Source organism: Protomyctophum bolini (assembly GCF_963924005.1).
Source record: "Protomyctophum bolini genome assembly, chromosome: 14".
NCBI lineage: Eukaryota > Metazoa > Chordata > Actinopteri > Myctophiformes > Myctophidae > Protomyctophum > Protomyctophum bolini.
In genome coordinates this window covers 37,879,907-37,899,437 of record NC_137875.1, presented here as the reverse complement: position 1 = coordinate 37,899,437, position 19,531 = coordinate 37,879,907, and the positions used below count along the sequence as shown (strand labels likewise).

The following is a 19,531-nucleotide window of genomic DNA, read 5'->3' as shown; positions in this document are numbered from 1 at the left end:
TAAGACGCGCAAACGCGGGAAGCGAACGCAGCTTGTACATATTTGGGGGGGGGGTTTTAAGTTTTTTTTTTTTAAGTTAAGTTTTTTTAAGTTAAGGTGTGCGTGTGTGTTTTTTGTGTGTGATACAGCTGCGCCCTCTGGTGGCGGGCAGGTGGTGTAACAGCGGGACAGACAGACAGACACACACACAGACAGACATGATCTGCTAGGTCTCATAGTTAGTGCTCACTGCGTTCGCAATTATGGTCCCATTTATAAAAAAAATGACCATAAAGTCGTGTATGTTCTGTATGTTCTGTATGTTCTACCGTTACAGTCTATGAACGGGAGCCACCCCCCGTTCAGTCAAAATAAAAACCAACTAAGAAGAAGGGGGGGGGGGGGGAAGTCCTGCCTCGTTGCCTGGGCCAGCCAATGAGCCAGCAGCTGGGCCCAAACGGATCTAGAAAGATTTACAATTCAAGGACTTGACAGGCTTCATTTTACGTCCATATATCAGACCCGGCGAACGCTTTGTCCATATATATATTTTTTTATACAGTCTATGGTTAATACAGGCTTGGCTGGATAAAGGTGCCAATAAACCACAGCCCCGGCCGAAAAACTCACCGAACTCGTCACAGATGCTCTCGTTCCGCAGCAGGGCCGGGTGCTCGAAGGTGTCCCGGCAGTACAGGATCCTGGCGTTGGTCCCGCTCAGCGAGGCCACGCCGCCCAGCGCCAGCACCGTGTGGTCCGCGGCCAGCAGACAGGACGACGGCTGGTCCCTGAGCCGGGCCAGGACCGAGCGGCAGCGGCAGTACTGGGGGTAGCTCAGCACCAGCACCCTGCGTCCGTCCTCCTCCTGACCTGGAGGGACAACAGTGGAACGGTCAGGAAGGTTCACAATGCTACAGGCAACAACACTTTAAACCCATTCTGACCTGAGATCAGATTCATACGAAGGTTTCCACTGGACACACACTACTGGTCTGATTAACCCATTCTGACCTGAGATCAGATTCTTTAAAAAAAGTCAGTCGTTCTTCGGTTTTTCAAAAATAGCAGACCTACATTGTAGATCTTCTATTTTTCAATAGCTAAAGCATAACAATCATAACATAATGCATAACACCAAAAGGGGTTCCCGGCCCAAAATGGGTTAATAGCACAATATATTAACCCATTTAGACCGTATATTAAAAATGAGATATGGCATTGGTTATGTAAACCCAGCAGAAAAAAAGTTCTTTGGGAAAATAAAACTATGAACCGGCCATAACTTTTTTTTTTATTATCCTAGAAACGCTATATATAATAGTATAAATGCAGGCTCTTTTAACTCATCGAATGCGCAAAGCGTTTTTAAACGTTTTATTATAGCCAAGCGCAAGAAGCGCATAACGTTTTTATACGTTTTATGGTCCAAAAAACGTTTTTTTATTGATTACTATTGTTCAACTATATTTGCGCCCGGACAACTCATAATGTAACACCGATCGGCTCTAAAAAGAGTTAAAACCCCCCCCTGCTGAAAAGAGGTGTTGGTCTGAGAAGCGTCTGGCACCGCCTATTGGTTGGTCTATGCGAGGACGTACGACGTATTGGAGACGGCCGTCCGGCATAGACCAACGCAGATGTCAGGGGATCTAAAATGGATGGGACAATGCTCTTGTTTGTGTGAATACACTCGATTCCCCCTCCCCTCCTGTTTCTACATGGTTTCTCCCGAGGGAGAATGGTGGGGGGGGGGGGTCTCTTCCTCTTGGATCGCATTGGCAGTTCCCCCCCCACTCCCGAGTCCCCACTGCTTTCAACTGCAAGGCTTGCACTCACTCTCATTCTCGGAACAAGATACAACGCGATTTGCTCTCTGCCCGTATATAAACCTGCAACGATCGGCATTTGAATTCATAACGTAACGTTTGCCAGACACATGTGGAGTTAGTCATGGACAGATTGCACATCATTATCGAGGGCCCGCCATGATACGTTGGTCGCTGATCGCAAGCCGTACTGCTGCTGCGCTGCTCGCATCCATTCCAACCATCCAATCCATCCCCCTTTCTCGTTACAACAGGCTATTATAAACTCACCGTCGAGCAGCCTGCCCTGCACCTAATGTGATAAAATGAACGGCAGGACAAAATCGGATCGATTATTATCTGTCTATCAGCAACATACGGGTGTTTGTCTTGCAACGACAGGTGGTGCTTTCTCGTTTTTTTTCTTCCAAACACGTTGCGTGCTGCTTCTGCTTCTGCCGCATCCATCATGGATGTGATCCATCCACGATCGTCGTTGTTTTTTTTTCCAAACATGTCCAGACACAATCCGATCCAGTCTCGCGTCTCACCTTATAGATACGCGAGACTGGATCGATGAGGTTAGTGGTATGTCTGGACATGTTTGGAGCGGCACACGACAATCGACAATAATGTTGATTATGCAAGATCATTTCCTCAAAGCCTAGTTGCCCCCCCCCCCCCCCCGTTACTGCGATTGTTTGTAGCTCGAATCACAGAATGAGTTCAATGAGCGTAGGGAGAGGGCACATATGGGGCTACGATTGAAGAAAGTTTCCAAGTCCGTTTTATGATCAGATAATGTGCATCAAGACTCTCTGCTTTCATAAGAAAAAAACTAATACTGTAATTGCGAATGCAATGAGCACTTACTATGAGACCTAGCAGATCACGTCTGTCTGTCTGTCTGTCTGTCTGTCTGTGTGTGTGTGTGTGTGTGTGTGTGTGTCTGTCTGTCCCGCTTACTGTATATGTGGACCTGGCCCTTTTGTGCCCATATATGGAGCTGAGTGATTTGTGAGTCATGGTGACATGAGTGTGATGGCGTGGTCCTGCTTTGGGGACTCCTTATATGGTTATGGCTGAGTCATGGTGACATGAGTGTGATGGCGTCTTTTGTGACCATATATGGAGCTGGCGTGGTCCAAGCACTAACTATGACACCCTGCAGATCATGTCTGTAATTTATTCTAATTGTTATTGCAATTTACGATCTGCGTTCGCCTTCCGCGTTCGCGCGTCTTACTCGTAATAATAAAAATCACACCCCTGTGAAGTGAGCAGTGCAATGTTGTGAAGTGAGCAGTGCAACATTGCACTGCTCACTTCACTGGGGTGTGATTTCTATTATTATTACAGTATTAGTATTTTTCTTATGAAAGCAGAGAGTATTCTGTTTCATACGGTATATAGTATGTACATGTCGCTATAGGCCTTATTTTGTGAATATTTAGTTGTTAGGTCCATGCTCTCTAAAATTATCTTTTTCAGAGAACTTTAGAGATGGCATGGGCCTGAATAACTATTATTCACAAAATAAGGCCTATAGCGACATGTACATACTATATACCGTATGAAACAGTCGACTCTCTGCTTTCATAAGAAAAATACTAATACTGTAATAATAATAAAAATCACACCCCTGTGAAGTGAGCAGTGCAATTGCACTGCTCACTTCACAGGGGTGTGATTTTTCTGGGTGGTATTTTTCTTATGAAAGCAGAGAGTCTACTGTTTCATACGGTATATAGTATGTACATGTCGCTATAGGCCTTATTTTGTGAATAATAGTTCTTCGGGTCCATGCCTTCTCTAAAGTTCTCTGGTGGGCGCAAGCTGCATTCAATAGCCAATTAGTGACAAACTGTATATGTGTACAATGTGTACTGTTTTCCTCCTAAAAGTAGACATTCAGGGCTTTCATTCGGTATATGGTTTGTATAGGATATTATTTGTGCTCAATTTTATATCGGTCTTTTGAACTAAAAAAACTGAACTGAAATGTCTGTCAACTTCAGGCCTCCATATCTCTGTTGTTTTTTTTCACAAGCAGCGTGCAGGCAAAAGCAGGTGTTAGAAAAAGGTCAATATCTCCAGAATGGAAGATGGTAGAATCATAATTTTTTTTTTAAATTGAAGTGGACAAGTTGGGCTTTCTTTTTATTTATGCGATTGTGATTCTCGCTATAAGAGGCCCCTCGCTGTGGGCCCCCCAAAAAGTTCAAAAAGCCCATGTTAAGCCTTCAGCACCAGTAAGCCAGGGTCCGCTAGAACCTGTAGCAGTCTATGTGTTAAATGGCTTCCAACACCAAGACTAAACATTTTATCAACTCGGTTATTTTTTTTCCTGGAAGCAGACGAGTCAAGCTTTCTCTCGTCGTTGCACATTCACAACAGAGAATTTTCAATAAATCATTAAAAGAAAAATGCCATAGAGAATCCTATCAACTACATTTAAAAGCCTTGGATCTGGCAGAAGAGTCAGACTCATGGAAAAGTCCAGAGACACTTTGATGTAGTATGCATGTACTACTTATACTATTTCGAAATGCAGAATATTTGGAGTTGAGGATTTGGCAAGTGATGACCCGTTTTTTTTATTTTTAAATTCCTTGTTTGTGAGCGTGAAACTAATTGGTGACAAAAAAAACAAAAACAATTCTGACCTTTTCTCCTCCCGATTATGTTAATTATTTACGAGGTACAGTACTTGGATTATAGGGTTCTAAGATCATGAATGCTTTGATGAATTCATATAGTGTGAATTTCACACGGCTGATTATGACTGGTTGCTTGTAATGTATAGGAACTGGAGCTTATTTTACTGCTGCACTCCTTGTTAAGTCATCCATCCATAAATTCATACAATCTGTCTGTCTGACAATCTGTCCGTCTGAATATCCTTTGCATATCCCGGGAGAACTGTTCACCCGATTGACTTCACACTCGGAGGGTGTATTGCTGAGGACCTACGACAGTGGTTCTCAAAGTGGGGTCTGGGGACCCACAGGGGGTCCTTGGGGGAGGGGGGGGGGGGCGTGCAAATAATATGCGTCTAAAATGAAAAATATGAAACCAAACACAAACGTCTTAAATGCCGTAGGAGTCCCGATTTGAATAAATACCTATAAACTCCTCCTGGGGGCAAATAATGCTGACGGCATTCGGTATGCAGAATGCGTTATTATTATTATGCAACAATTCAGAATGCGTTACATGTTTAATGTTTCAGAATGCATCCAATGCATGTAATACATTTCCATAACATGTATTGGTATACAGAATCGAGAAAGGCCGTCATAGGCAGACCTGTATCCCGAGGGAAGACAGACTATGCACCCACTGCACACTAAACGAAGTGGAAACCGAGCTACACTTCCTAACCATCTGTCCATTGTACCAAGACATCAGAGACACATACTTCCCCACAGATTACAACCACACACGGAGATTTTGACCAATGACAAAAAAAACTCCCATATCTGCTGGGCGAAGTACAACAATGTGCAAACACAGCAGCAAGATCTGTGAGTTGCTGTGACAGGAGAAGGATATCAAATGGAACACAACCACCCTAAAGACTAATCATTGTGTATATTTATGCACTATACCTGCATCGAGTGATCTTGGTACATAGAGATTGATCTATTGAAGATTCTGACTTTCAAATGTACATCATTTTTGTTTTGATTGTATTGCTGTATTGTTGTATTGTTCTTTCTGCTTTGGCAATGTAAATGTATGTTTTCTCATGCCAATGAAGCCCTTTGAATTGAATTGAATTGTATCGTTTCAGAATGCATTACTGTACATGCATTGTTTCAGAATGCATTAACGTAATGTTGCAGAAAGGATTTCAACATGCAAAGTCTCAGAATGCATTTACATGCAATGTTTCAGAATGACACGCAATGTCTCAGAATGCATTACATCAACACTGCTACAGCATGGTGTAAAGTGAAGTAAAATGTCATGGAAAATTCTAGTTCCTTACGGTTCAGGCTGACAAGGTTTAACAAGCAAGTTCGAGGTGAGGTGAGAGAAATCCTCGGAGCAATTTCTCCACTGGATGCCTTTACTTTAACTAGCTAAATATGTGCAATAGATTTTCTCCCCATAGGGTATGAGAGCGAAAGAGATACCAGCGTGCTGGACATTGCTACGGTCTGTCAAAATCTATTTTATCACATCACACCCTCTGCACAAATCACTTATCAAATCATTTATGAGAGTGGAGCAGCCATAAAACATATGGAATTCTGCAATATTAGCGAATGTACATCTATATCAATAGCTTAACTACAGTAATAATTATCCGACTATAGCACAGTGATGCGATATATGAAATCTAACTAACAATTGAACTGCAAAGGAATATATACAGTGTGCACAGCCGCACACACACACACACACAAGCTGAAGTCAAAGTACCTTGCATTGTAATCCTCATGGGCAGCCATTCTAATTTACAGTATTGGGGGTTTTTTAACTAAATCTGAAGCTTTATTCTACCAGTGCATTGCTATTGCTATAGATATAGCATCCAAGGCATCTTCGCTGGAAAAACAAATTGTCGGCGCAGCCACGCCAAGTCTATTTGAAGTTATTTCCACCTTTTGGTGTCACTTCTATCCTGAGCACCAGGCATCGTTAGTGAAATAAGCGAGCAGAAAGACGGACGGTACAGGACACGGTCAGCATTCAGAACATATTTACAGCAGCTGTAGCTCGGTACCATCAGTGTAATTAGCACCGCTATACTCCAACGACTCCACTTCAAAAGAGAAAGATTAAAACCATTCAGCCAACGTGATTCAATGTATAGAAAATACACGCATGTGCGTACACATGCACAGTTGCGCGCACACACACACACACACACACACACACACACAACCCTTCCTTCAGTACCGTTTCATTTGATATTGCGGCAGTTGTATGCAATTACAGCTTAAGAGGTAAGAGGAGGTTATGCTTCCAAATGTCAGGGACTTTATAGTAAGCGCTCAATGTCTTCTCCCAACCACCAACAACAACATTTCGCTTCATTAGATTCCATTCGGAGATTCCAAGCGAGCCAAGGGATACACACACACAACACAGGCCTGCCCTTAATGTTGTTGCACAAAGTATGTTGCGGACCTCACACAGTTGCACTTAGCCAAATGGTGAATGTACTGCAGTTTATATCGCTTTTCTCCAAAGTGCTTCACAACGTATTTCACATTCACAGCACCTTTATGAGTAAAGCAAATAAACCTTGAAACATGTGTGTACAGTCTTTTGTGTGTCTTCATAGTAGGGTCATATATGTGCCGGTGTTGCCACTTGCATTTGGCAGGTATCCTAAATGCATACCGGTATACACACACACACATGTACTGTAAAGTTAGTACCCGTCTTAACATACAGTTTGCTTTGTGCATGTATCTATCTACTGTATATATGCAATGTCTTTTTTACTATGCGTGTCCGCGTGTGCGTATAATGTACACAGAGTGTGTACACTCTCAATTCCTTTTGTTCATAAAAGCCCGACCTTTACGAATAAAGGATGTCCTTCTCTTTACGCAAACATTGTAATTGGTTGGGGCCCTGGCTGTTATCAATGGAGAGCAGGAAGACACACACAGAGAGAATGTCAACATTATTATCAGTGGTGTCAAAAAATATCGATATGAATCGATTTGAACATTAACGACGCGACTATACATCGATGGACGCGCGTGTCTGGATCGGTCAGAATAGCGTCCGCATCAGACGTCGGTTCTGCTGCGAAATCGATATGATTCAACTAACTGCGGGAAAAACACAGACGTACAAGCCCCAAAGCGCTGTGCATTGCGACGGGTAGATAACTTGTAGATCTGCTACTTCCAGCGCAGGACGGGGCGCATGCTTATATGATGACGCTCGGGCGACAACACACGAGCACCAGCGGCATAAACCACTCGTCGTCAGGCGGAATACACGCGCGGATACGAGTCACGACACAACTCTATTGCACACGTCTGTGCTTTCATCCACGCTTCTATAGCCTTTTAAATCTCATTTCCCATCCACGGGCACAAGCAAAGTGATATCAGCGGCTTCCATCCGATCTGGATGGTGGTGGTGTTGTCTGACGAGGGTAGCAACTAGTTAGCATGGGAGCTAACATTAGTTTAACTCTGGTCCATATCGTTAGAAGGAGTCCTCCTTAATAACTCTATGGTCCATTCGTTCCCCAACCCCTCACACTCTATGCTGCGTTTACACGGGCAGACGCGAAGACGAATGGGAATATCATTTGGAGCAGGCCGAGCAGCTACTGTACACGTCTGTTTGCATCGACATGTTGCTGGCTTCACAATGAATGATAGACTTACGTATCGTTGCGTCTGCCCGTGTTTAATGGTCAGGGTTTCACTGTCCACAGCAGGCCGACCTGTCAAAACTATATGCACTTCGCAAAACTCACAAGACATGCCACCACCTATAAGTTCAAACACACCTCTAGAATATTTATTTCCCCAGCTATCTCATTCCACTTTCATTTATTTTATTCCATAGTCTTAGTTTTTCTCTAATAAAGTAGTTTTTATTTGTTTTCTCATGTTCCCCTTGAAAGCATTATATAAATAATAATATCACTATTAGTATTACTACTTTTTTAATTGCCTATGCTTATGTAGTCACTATTCATTGATTCACTCGTATCCAAATCAATTCGGGAAAAAAAAGCTCACTGATCAGGTCAAATAGGCCTATTGATATGCGATTAAAATGTGATTAATTGAGATTAATTAATCACAAATCCTCCAATTAATTAGATGTTTTTTTAATGAAGTCCCTATTCTTTATAGATCTAGCTTCAAATAAAAAATAAAAAATAAAGGTTCAATGTGTCAGATCGCACCGTATCGTATCGAATCGCCTGAACTCTCTATCAATCTAGCTTTCTGTCTACTTTGTTTGTTTCTCTCTCCCTCTGTCAAAAAATAATGTAGAAGGCATTTGTAGAATCGTTCCCGGGTCAAAATGGGCTATAGGGGCAGTACAGTACAGTACAGTACATGTCCAGGATCACACAGCTGCCTCGTCGCTTGCAGCATATTATTTTCAGAAGGTGATGTCGTTAAAAGCGAGTCCTGACCTCATAAACTGCAATAGTGTCAGGGTCATAAATGCTCTACAGGCCCAGCTGATGGTATAAGCACTCAATCAATGCTACTCAATATAGTGTAACAGCATGAAGAATATCACACCGTAATGTACCCCTGCTCGTCTGATAACATTCAGCAGCACCACCACACCAGTGCAGACGTCTTTTAAGCCACTGGGTGGGTCGGTCGGTGTTGGGAGTCAGTGAGCAATTACAGGCCACCAGAATAACATGAATAATAAAAATACTATTGCATGTTATTATTAGGCCCGACGTCGAAATAAATAAAAAGTATTCTGAAAGAATTATTATGTTCAAAGATTTGTGCCGCATTTTCACGATTTTTCAAAAGATAGCAGACCTACAAGCTCGCGAGTGGCGCGCTATGAGCGTGTAGATCTGCTATTTTCCAGTAGCTAAAGTATAAACATAATGCCAAGTTAAAACACCAAAAGGGGTTCCCGTCCAGAATGGGTTAAATGTGTGATCCGGTTCCAGATTTACGACTACACAAATATTGTTTTGATCAATATTTGTCCGACAATGGAAGTGACCATGACGCTCGAATGGCACATCTTGTTACACAGTAACAATCCGAGTTATTAATTTAACTCCGAGAGGCGTACAGTACACACATTATTATTGCAGTGTAGATTTGCGTTCCGTTATGAAACACAACGCGAGGGACGCGGCATGCACGGATGCAAACGTTCACGGTGTTGCACTTGGCGAGGACTGTTGTTGATTGACTTTAAGATAAAAAAAACATGCAAAGCTCCTTCACTCAAGAGAACCAATATTATTCCTTCCTCCAGCTCCCCTTTAAATCAATATTCTCACACAACTGGGAATGGCAATGAACAATGTAGCACTGATCAAGCACTTATATTATAGCGCTTGTTGGCTGGCTCCATTCAATAGTAGTATAATACCCCACCGTGCCTACCAGGGAGTAGTGTAAAGCATTTCATAATCACATTTTTCCCCTAAGTGAAAACAAATTCCAGACCCAGAAGGAACCGGGTGCCAGTGTGCCGACCCAGTTCTGTCTATAGGAGTGGTTGCACCACTCAAAAAGTGGTGATCACCTCTTTTGATCAACCAGATGATCAGATTTAGGGCATTGAGGCAATCGATTGACCATTATTATGCATCGATAATAACTGTTTGACGGGCGCATAAAAGCCTTTATGTAGTCAGAATTATTTTTCTTTATTATTCTGTTGTTAAATTATTGACTCATTCTATGTTAGGGACTATTATTGAATATTGACTGTATGCTGGTGTTATATTAGTCCTTAGCAGCCTGTAATAGAAGCTAAAGCACTAGCTAGTTGTTGCTGTCTGGCACCACGCTATATAGCCTTGAAAACGGCCAGGAGAGGGTTGCCCACCCGTGGTCTAACGCTTTCTTTTTTAACACAGTTGAGTAGGGCATATGGCTACATTATACACTACAGTGTGGTGGTGGTGGTGGTGGCACAGATGCCTTTTGTTTAAAGTAAACATTGAGTTCTACATTTAATTCAATGCTGTATTATTATGCCCAAATCCTATATTCCTCAAAAACCACAGCTAAATAGTTCCTCACGATGGAAAAAGGGGCAGAAGCAAAGAGATTATAATAGCTTGTGTAGTGTAGAGTAAAGGAGACATGAGGGTTTGGGGTTATAGGGTGAAAACCCCTTACAACCAGGTGAAATGAAAAGGGATGGATTCTGTCCAAAATTACATTGAGGGGGGATAATGTCTGCTGTAATCGCACGACGCCTTACACGTAATAATATATTACGACAACTCATGAAGGGAAATCTCAGAAATGCCGCATGCGACACGAAACCTCATTAGCTACAGTTGTAGCAGCTGCCGGGCTGTAACCGGAGCTGGATGAATAACCCGCCGCAATGTCAGATGAAACATCATCGATACTAGTGTGCTGAATTTCTAACAAGGCAACGCCAGGAGAAAATAATTGAGGGGAGGGCGAGGGTGTGTGTGTGGTGTGTGTGTGTGTGTGGTGTGTGTGTGGGGGGGGGGGGGGTAGTGGTGTAGGTGTTGGATGATTTACTGCTGGATTTCTGAGAGCCTTTGGTTTTCATTTGAGAGTTTCTCTTAACAGTTTCACTAAGCTGAAAATAAATCCACTGTAATATGAGGTCTGCTGCGAGAGTGGCAGCCGACCGTAGCTACTATAGCAAAACAAAACACAGCCCACACACACTACTATCTGACTCGCGTAAACCGTGTCATTATACATTCAGCTGAGCTTGGAAATATTCAAAGTGGCCCACAAACTCTTGACAAGATCTCGACATTCGGATTTCGGGAACAGGCTGAAGACCATTATTCCAATGCTATCCGTCACCCCACTTGCAGTCCTTAAATCACTCACTTGGCTCAAAATGTGCTGTTGTCAACATTTCCACATTATCTGGCCCCGGGGCAATTTAGGGAATTTACTGGATCTCCTCCCCCGCCTGTTTTTTTTTTGTGTTTTTAAGTGAGAAAAATGGTAAGGCAGTGCCAATATTGTCACATTTATATTTGAGTTCATTATTCTTTTTAACTACGCTGAAAGCGGTTTTACCTCAAAACAAAGCAGAAAACTGTCAGACTAAGACAGACAGACAAGACACAGACAGACAGACAGACAAGACACAGACAGACAGACAGACAAACGGGAGAAAAGGGGGGTTAAAAAAAAGGACAGGGACAAGTGAGTGAGATAAACAAAGGGAGAGAGAGAGAGAGAGAGAGAGAGAGAGAGAGAGAGAGAGAGAGAGAGAGAGAGAGAGAGAGAGAGAGAGAGACAGAGAGAGAGAGAGAGAGAGAGAGAGAGAGAGAGAGAGGAGAGAGAGAGAGAGACAGAGAGAGAGAGAGAGAGAGAGAGAGAGGGGGAAAGCTCTTGTTTGATATTCCCCCTCCATCCTCCAGGCTCTCTGCTCTGTATTGATCTGAGAGGTTGCCCTGTTCCCATTTAGCCACTCATAATATATAACACATCTCTGATTCATTCCGCTTCGCTCTACCTTCTAACCTCCCTCTCGCCGCGCACACGCACACACACACGCACACACACACACACACACACACACACACACACACGCACACACCTGCGAGGGGACGTGACACTGAGCGAGGGCTATATAAGCGGCAAGGCCGGCAGGCTGCTCGATGCAAGCTATTGGTTTTCGTGTTATTGAAACCTGACCACATAAAAATGGAACAGCATCTGTCAACGACGACCGAATGGAAATGGACGCGGGGGTGGAAGTGGCTGGGGAAGATGGAACCCCATTTTCACACAGACCACGGGGCCACCTTGTGTGTTTTCTGTGGAGAGGGGGGGAAATGACGTGGATTCATTTCATTTTGCCTGATTCAACATAACGCTGTGTGTTTCATCTGTGAATGGCTGCCTGCGAGCAGACGAAAGCAAAAAAAAAGAAAAAAGGGCATAGTAACAGTTCGCTAATTGCTCACGGCTGTTTTGCCACAAAGTTAATTTTTTTTTAAATTATAATAGGAAATTCCTTCCCCGGTAATCGTTCGCAGAAGTGGCACATTAGAAAACCGCTCCATTGAAATAATATGACAACAGCACTACTAAACTAACGGAGCTTGTTTGGCTCAAAGGGAGTAATAATCCCGAGCTATATTCATCGCCATCCACATTCATCAGACGCACAGCCGCATAGTGACACATACTGTGTCTGCAAAATGACTCAATGGCCCTCAGTCATCAACACCACGCATCACTCACTAGGCGCAGCCTGACTCTCTGACTCTCTCTCTCTCTGTCTCCGCGCGCCTCTGCCCGTAATGCAGACCGCGTGCGCGACTGCGCTGTGCACGGCCACAAATTCCTCTAAAGAGATATTAGGGGCTTTTATATTACGTTCATGTCTGTGTGCCGACTCTTCAAAGGGAATCATATTCTCACACAAAAGGGCACCAACACCCAAGAGAAATGTTCTATTAAAACTGTACAGAGGGCAGAGAGCGACAGAGAGAGAGAGAGAGAGAGAGAGAGAGAGAGGAGCCCCTTCATGCATGTTGGCTCCTGTTCTTAATTATGGTAAGAGCACTAAAGTGCCTCGTTCCTTCCTGCGGGGTGGGGCAGCGGGCTGTGACAAAAGAAGTGGGGGAAAAAAATGTTTATATAATTTTCACCTTCAATTTATTCAAGTGTGCAGCGCAAGGATTGAGGACACAGCTAAGCATACAGGAACTCAGGCAGCACACAACACACACACACACACACACACACACGTCGCACAGCACACATACTATTCAATTCAACTACACCCTGCTTAATTCCATCCCAGATGTTCTCGCGGTTCACAGAGGAAAAAAAATGGCAATACCACATTTTCAAAAATACACTCCCATATCAAAATGGTTTCACATAATATGAAATGAAATAGAGGAGAGAAGAGAAGAGAAGAGAAGAAGAAGAGAGAAGGAAGACTAAACACAAGCACTTTCCTCAGTTGATTTATGTGATTCTATTACATTAAACATTCTTTCCCCTGAGCAGGCTCGGCTCCCTAGCAACCATCGCTAGTATAGCCCTAATGCGTCTGGCAAAGGGGCCAAAGTAAGCCTGCCTCCTTATTGATTGCCGGATTGAAAAAGGTTTGCATTTAATAGGTTCTGTAATACATGACAGAATTATTCAGGGGACGCTCCTCATTGAATAACCCGTATTGGTTATTTTGGAGAAGGAAACAAAAAAACAACAGAAAAACAACGACGGCCTCATCGCTACAAATGAGCTATATAGGCGGAATGCTCCGGAGGGCCCTGCTTTCATGCCCGAGTTGAAATTATAGCCTCGGCCTGTCGGAATCACCGCAATCACAGAGAGATTCACAGGAGAGGGAGAGAGAGAGAGAAGTGAAGCCATGATTACAGCACTGCCAGGGCAATAGGCCAACAGCCACCATTATTGTCACAGGCATAACTGTAGCTAAAGTAACAGAGGGGGCAGGAGGGCTGCCAGTCAACACGCTGTTCTGTAGTTTGTGTTTGTGATGAATCTGCGTCCTTAAAAAAAAAACACTGCTTCACTGTCTGGGTCCCTAAACGCAGCCTGACTATGACTGACTGAGTGACTACCACTGGGTTTGAGGCTCGGGCTCCACTTCCAACCAGCAGCCTATAGTTTGGAGAGCAAATTCACACAAATGTGCAAAAACACCACCGCCAGCAAATCAAATCAAAGTACAGTATCATGGCCTTGGTACAGCAGAACTCCAGAGTGGTTTCTTCTAACGGTATATCTACAAGCAATTATCTCACTCACTTCACCACTGAGCACGGACACTCTCACAGGAAAAGTAATGCCACTCGACCCGCTATGACAGACACCATTTGTAACACGTATACTGTATATACGTTACCGGACCGTCCGACCACAAACTTAATTGAGCTGCGAGAGAGAGAGTGGATCGCAGATATTCCGGCAGAGATTCGAAGACAGAGAGGTTCTCAGCTCACCCTAGTAAACATAATTTTCTTCCAACATAACTTCCTCCTTGGAGAGTTAAATGATGACATGTTGCTTTTAAATGCATCTTTAATGGGACGTGCGAGCTCCGATTTGAGCAAATATACCATGGGAAGGTTAGAGAGAGAGAGAGAGAGAGAGAGAGAGAGAGGAAGGCAGAAAGAGAAATAGGAGAGGAAAAACATCTTATCAGAAGATTGGGAATTGGGTCAGGCAAGGAATTATATGTCATTCAGATCAAAAGTTGCTGTGTGTGTTTCCTCAAAGACGGGCCCCCATTATCAACCCCTGGGGTGATATTTCTCAGGGGCATGAGCTGGGTGAACACTAGGAAACATGATTTAATGTGTTATCAGTAAAAGAATGGAGAAACGAGAGAAATAAAATAAAAGAGCAGGAGGCAGGAGTATACTAAAAGAATACTACATGCCATTTGGAATAGACATACTTCCACACAACAAAGGGTACAAAATGTCTAAGAGAATGACAAGTTTCGCTTGTCATTCAGAGTGACTCCATTATATAAGAATCTCTATTCTCTCTCTCTCACTATCAGTACAGGATCTGTACAGGGGGAGGAGGAGGGGAGGGTTTTTTTTTTTTTTAAATAAACAGCCACCGTAGAGTTAAGCCAACTGGAAACCCTTTTCAATAATTACATCCAGCACAACAATACACAATTTACATGGATTTTTTGTTTGGCCGTGGGGGCATGACAGAGCATGCAGAAAGAAGGAGTGACATTATCCCCGTGTGATGTGATGCACACCTCACCCCCCCCCCCCCCCCCCCCACACGCCCCACCCCGAGATGGCTAAGAATAGACGCTTATAGTCTACGGGCTTATGGTTACGATAGCAATATGTCATTAACCCGTTCTGACCTGAGATCAGATTCTAAAAATGTCTTCTGCATCCTGACAGTTTTCTGAAAAAGCTATATGTTTCTGTGTCAGTCGTTCTTTTCGATTTTTCAAAAATAGCAGACCTACAAGCTCGTAGCGCGCCTCACTCGGTGGCGCGCTACGAGCTTGTAGATCTGCTATTTTTCAAAAGCTAAAGCATAACATGATGCTGAACACCAAAAAGGGGTTCCCGCCCAAAATGGATTAAAAACCAGCACCATCTGTTTACAATCCTCCTGACTGTGTGATGTCATATGGACATAAAAAAGCATATTAGTGAAAACGTATATTTTTTAAATTGCTACATTCATGAATCGTCTCATGGCTGTGAAATTGGGCTGTGAATAGAAATTCGAAGTGGTCGCAGCAAAAAACTGTATCAAAAAAAGGTGCTAACCGAAAAAAAAATAGCTCCACTGACGTGCTACTGTATATGGCAGTGTATGGCTGTTCTCTGGCTGATTTCGCTGACAGAAATCACTGTAGTGAAGGCGTGAGATGTACGGTATAGCAGTACAGAATGAAGAACCAGCGGTCTGTGTATGGAATATGTACGCCTATATGCACAGTCAATCTACAGTATAGCTACATTCCACAGTACTAGTGCACATTTAGAACACGTTAGGTACAGTTTTACTAATGTTTTTTTTTTGTCCTAACCCACCCGGCATAGAGTCCAAACAATGCATTTCTGCCACAGGGAGAGACGGAAATTACCGCGCGGCTTATGAATTTCAAAACGGGTAACATTGTCCTTGGAGGAACGCGTTTGAATGAAGTGGCAGCGTTCACCAGAGGGTGACTGTGAGGGGGGAAACAACAGGACAGGGTGAATGCAGTTCATTCTGGCAAGTGTTGCTCAGTCCAGCGCATAACCATTCTGACCCGAGATCAGATTCTAAAAAAAATCTTCTACATCCCGACAGTTTTCGAACAAAGCCGTGTTTCTAGGTCAGTCGTTCTTCGATTTTTCAAAAAAAATAGCAGATCTACAAGCTCGTAGCGCGCCACCGAGTGGCGCGCTATGAGCTCGTAGATCTGCTATTTTTTCAATAGCTAAAGCATGACGTTATAATGCCAACACCAAAAGGGGGTTCCCGCGCAAAATGGGATAACAAGGAAATGTACTGACAGGTTGGGAACACGGGGCAGAAAGGACATCTATGATCTATTGTCTTCAGCCTTAGGTTCCCCCTCGACTCGACCCGACCCGGCCCGGCGCTCCATAAATCAAAAAGCGGGGCCACAATGCCACACGCTGCAAACTCTGAAGTGAGAGATTTATTTACACAACACACATTATAGCTCATATACGTTATTATTTTGAATTTAAAAAAAAATCACACCCGTGTGAACTGAGTGGTGCAACTCCCCTCTCTCTCTCTCTCTCTCTCTCTCTCTCATTAGCAGGCAAACAGTAACACAGCACTGTATCTCTCTCTCTCTGTTGCTGGCACAACAGCGCCCCTACTGGTACTAATAGTCATAGTCGTGCTCATTAACGTCACATATAGGCGGAACGCATAGACACGGACATTGCTGTTCCTTGGAGTGGTTGCGCCACTCAAAAAAGGTATCTGTTAATTGTCATGCGTTCATACCAGTCTACGTGTGTGCATAATGCGACACCGCCACCACGCACACACACACGCACAACCACACACGCACACACACACGGAATCTATCACAGCTTGCATTGCAATTTGCCTTCCTCTGTGGGGGCAAAAAAAATACATTACCCCTCGGTGCTGCAGAGAAATGAACACCATGTTATTTCTCATAAAGCTACAAGTCTATCTTCCATATAGTGCGTATATAACCGCTGTACATGAGCAACAGTCTGTGTGTAAGGGGCACTCTGGATCAGTTGTGTCTCATACATTATGATGGATGGATGTCGAGACCAGAGGCAACCAGGATGAGCACTACGTTATAATTTGGTCTAGTGAAGTACTATGATGTTAAATGTTATTGTGCTCCTATTTACTCATTAGTTTATTACTACACTGGGAAGATTAGATAAAAAGATAAGAAGAAGTACTGAACTGGATCGTATTTACTGAATCTACGTCCTTACAGTGCATTGTACTGTAATTGCTCTTGTTTGTAATGGGTTGTAGCGGAAGTAAGCAAAAAATAACGCGGAGACAACATTGGTTAAGTCATGTGGGACCACTATGCACAATTAATTCAAGGAAACACAAAAAGGATAGGATCATTTCTGTGCTGCAGCAGCCATTGTTGTGAACAGCGCACTTTGCACTTCCTAATGTAGCTCCTCTTCCAAGGCTAGAAATCACAGAGATACTTTTCATTAGTGACATTCCTTCATTCCTCCTTTGTGTGTGCCAGCAATACAATGCGGGGCTTTCACTGTCTTATTTAATCTTCTCAGATACAGGGAGGTAATTGTCCTGTCTAGATATATCCGAGAGCAGAATGGGATTCTGCGAGAACTATGCGTGTCTGAAGCAAACAAAATGTCACGTGGCTCGACGAGAATTAATATTTTCAACCGGTTTTTTGTTTGTTTTTTATATTGAGTGGTGCAACCACTCCAAGGAACAGCAATGTCCGTGTCTTCACCTATGTGTTGTTCACCTATGTGTCCGTGTGTTCACCTATGTGTCCGTGTGACGTTAATGAGCACCAGTAGGGGCGCTGTTGTGCCAGAAACAGAGAGAGAGAGAGTGCTGCACTGTTGCCTGCTAATGAGAGTGTGAGAGAGAGAGAGAGAGAGAGAGAGAGAGAGAGAGAGGAGGGGGGAGGGGAGTTGCACCACTCAGTTCACACGGGTGTGATTTTTTATTTTTATAGTGAAAAAAATTCTGTTGAAATAACTTGTTTGTTTAGCAATACGTGTCACGCCTTAGCATAAACCAGGAGTCTAACAATGTGCTATACCACTTCAGACATATCAGATGCAAGGCCCATGGTGACAAGTACTAAAACTACTTTTTTTGACATCGAAACGTCTATGGCGCTGTAAAACATACAAAATGAGCATCAAACTTACAGGCTCTACAAATTCACCACTTACAAACCTCATCACTTTGACGGAGATGAATATAAATCTCTTTATGCAAAAGGCCCTGGTGGTGGGGTAATATTTAAGTTATGATCATGGAAATAAGTGGAACTGGCAGGCAATCATTTAATTAACCCATTCTGACCGGGCACCCATTTTGGTGTTAGCATCATGTTATGCTTTACCTATTGAAAAATAGCAGATCTACAAAGCTCATATCGCGCCACCGAGTGGCGCGATACGAGCTTGTAGGTCTGCTATTTTTTTGAAAAATCGAAGAGCGACTGACATTTTTAGAATCTGATCTCAGGTCAGAATGGGGTTAATCAAACCAGTGTGTGTCCAGTGGAAACCTCGTATGAATCTGATCTCAGGTCAGAATGGGTTAATGGCATGCTGGCCGTTTCCGAGGAGTCCTCCGCATTTCTCTCAATTTTCTGTCAGATAAGATCTTATGATCTTGCAACGTGTGCATTGCATATTTCAGTTGCCTTTCATAAGGAAACGATTGAATAATAATAGATTAGGAAATGTTTTGCAAGAGACAGATAAGCTATTATGAAAGAACACATCTCTCTTCCCTAGCTCTGCTCTCTCTACCCCCCCCCCCCCCCCCCCTCTCTCTCTCTCTCTCTGTATCTCTCTCTCTCTCACTACTTAAGCAGAGGTCACATCAATACTTACTCTGTTGTTTTTCTAGACCTGACTAATGGAGAAAAGAGAGACAGAGCTGTTGTTTCAGACCCGGCTAATGGAGAGATGGAGCTCTTCGTTTCCTCAGAGGCCACAGTCTCCCACCCAACATCAACCCAGCTAGCGCCCCCCCCACCACCCACCACCAGCGATCAACCCCTCCCACGCCGAGCCCCCAAAAAACACATAAATTGACATTCAGGAAGTAAAATACCACAAATTATTGAATATATACAGTAGCAATTCAGGATAGTGGCATTTGATTACAATCTTAAGAAGGTCTCTCTCTCTCTCCCTCTCCCTTCTCTCTCTCTCTCAATCTCTCTCTCTCGACACACACACACACACACACACACACACACACACACACACACACACACACACACACACATTCAAATTCGAGGCATGCTCAAACACCTAATAGATTTTTCCACCTGCCACACAATTTACTGCTTATAACAGATTT

The 19,531-nt window shown here is 43.4% G+C and overlaps 1 protein-coding gene across 1 annotated transcript in view; it reads right to left on the bottom strand.

The window, feature by feature from the left end:
- Window positions 1–19,531, bottom strand: part of LOC308327995 (AT-rich interactive domain-containing protein 5B-like) — a gene marked incomplete at both ends in the record, with an annotated part of 85,478 nt that overhangs the window by 37,681 nt on the left and 28,266 nt on the right. Inside the window, one exon of the mRNA XM_080781666.1 lies at window positions 610–849. Within this exon, the coding sequence (XP_080637792.1) occupies window positions 610–849 (240 nt within the window). The remainder of the gene's footprint in view (window positions 1–609; window positions 850–19,531) is intronic.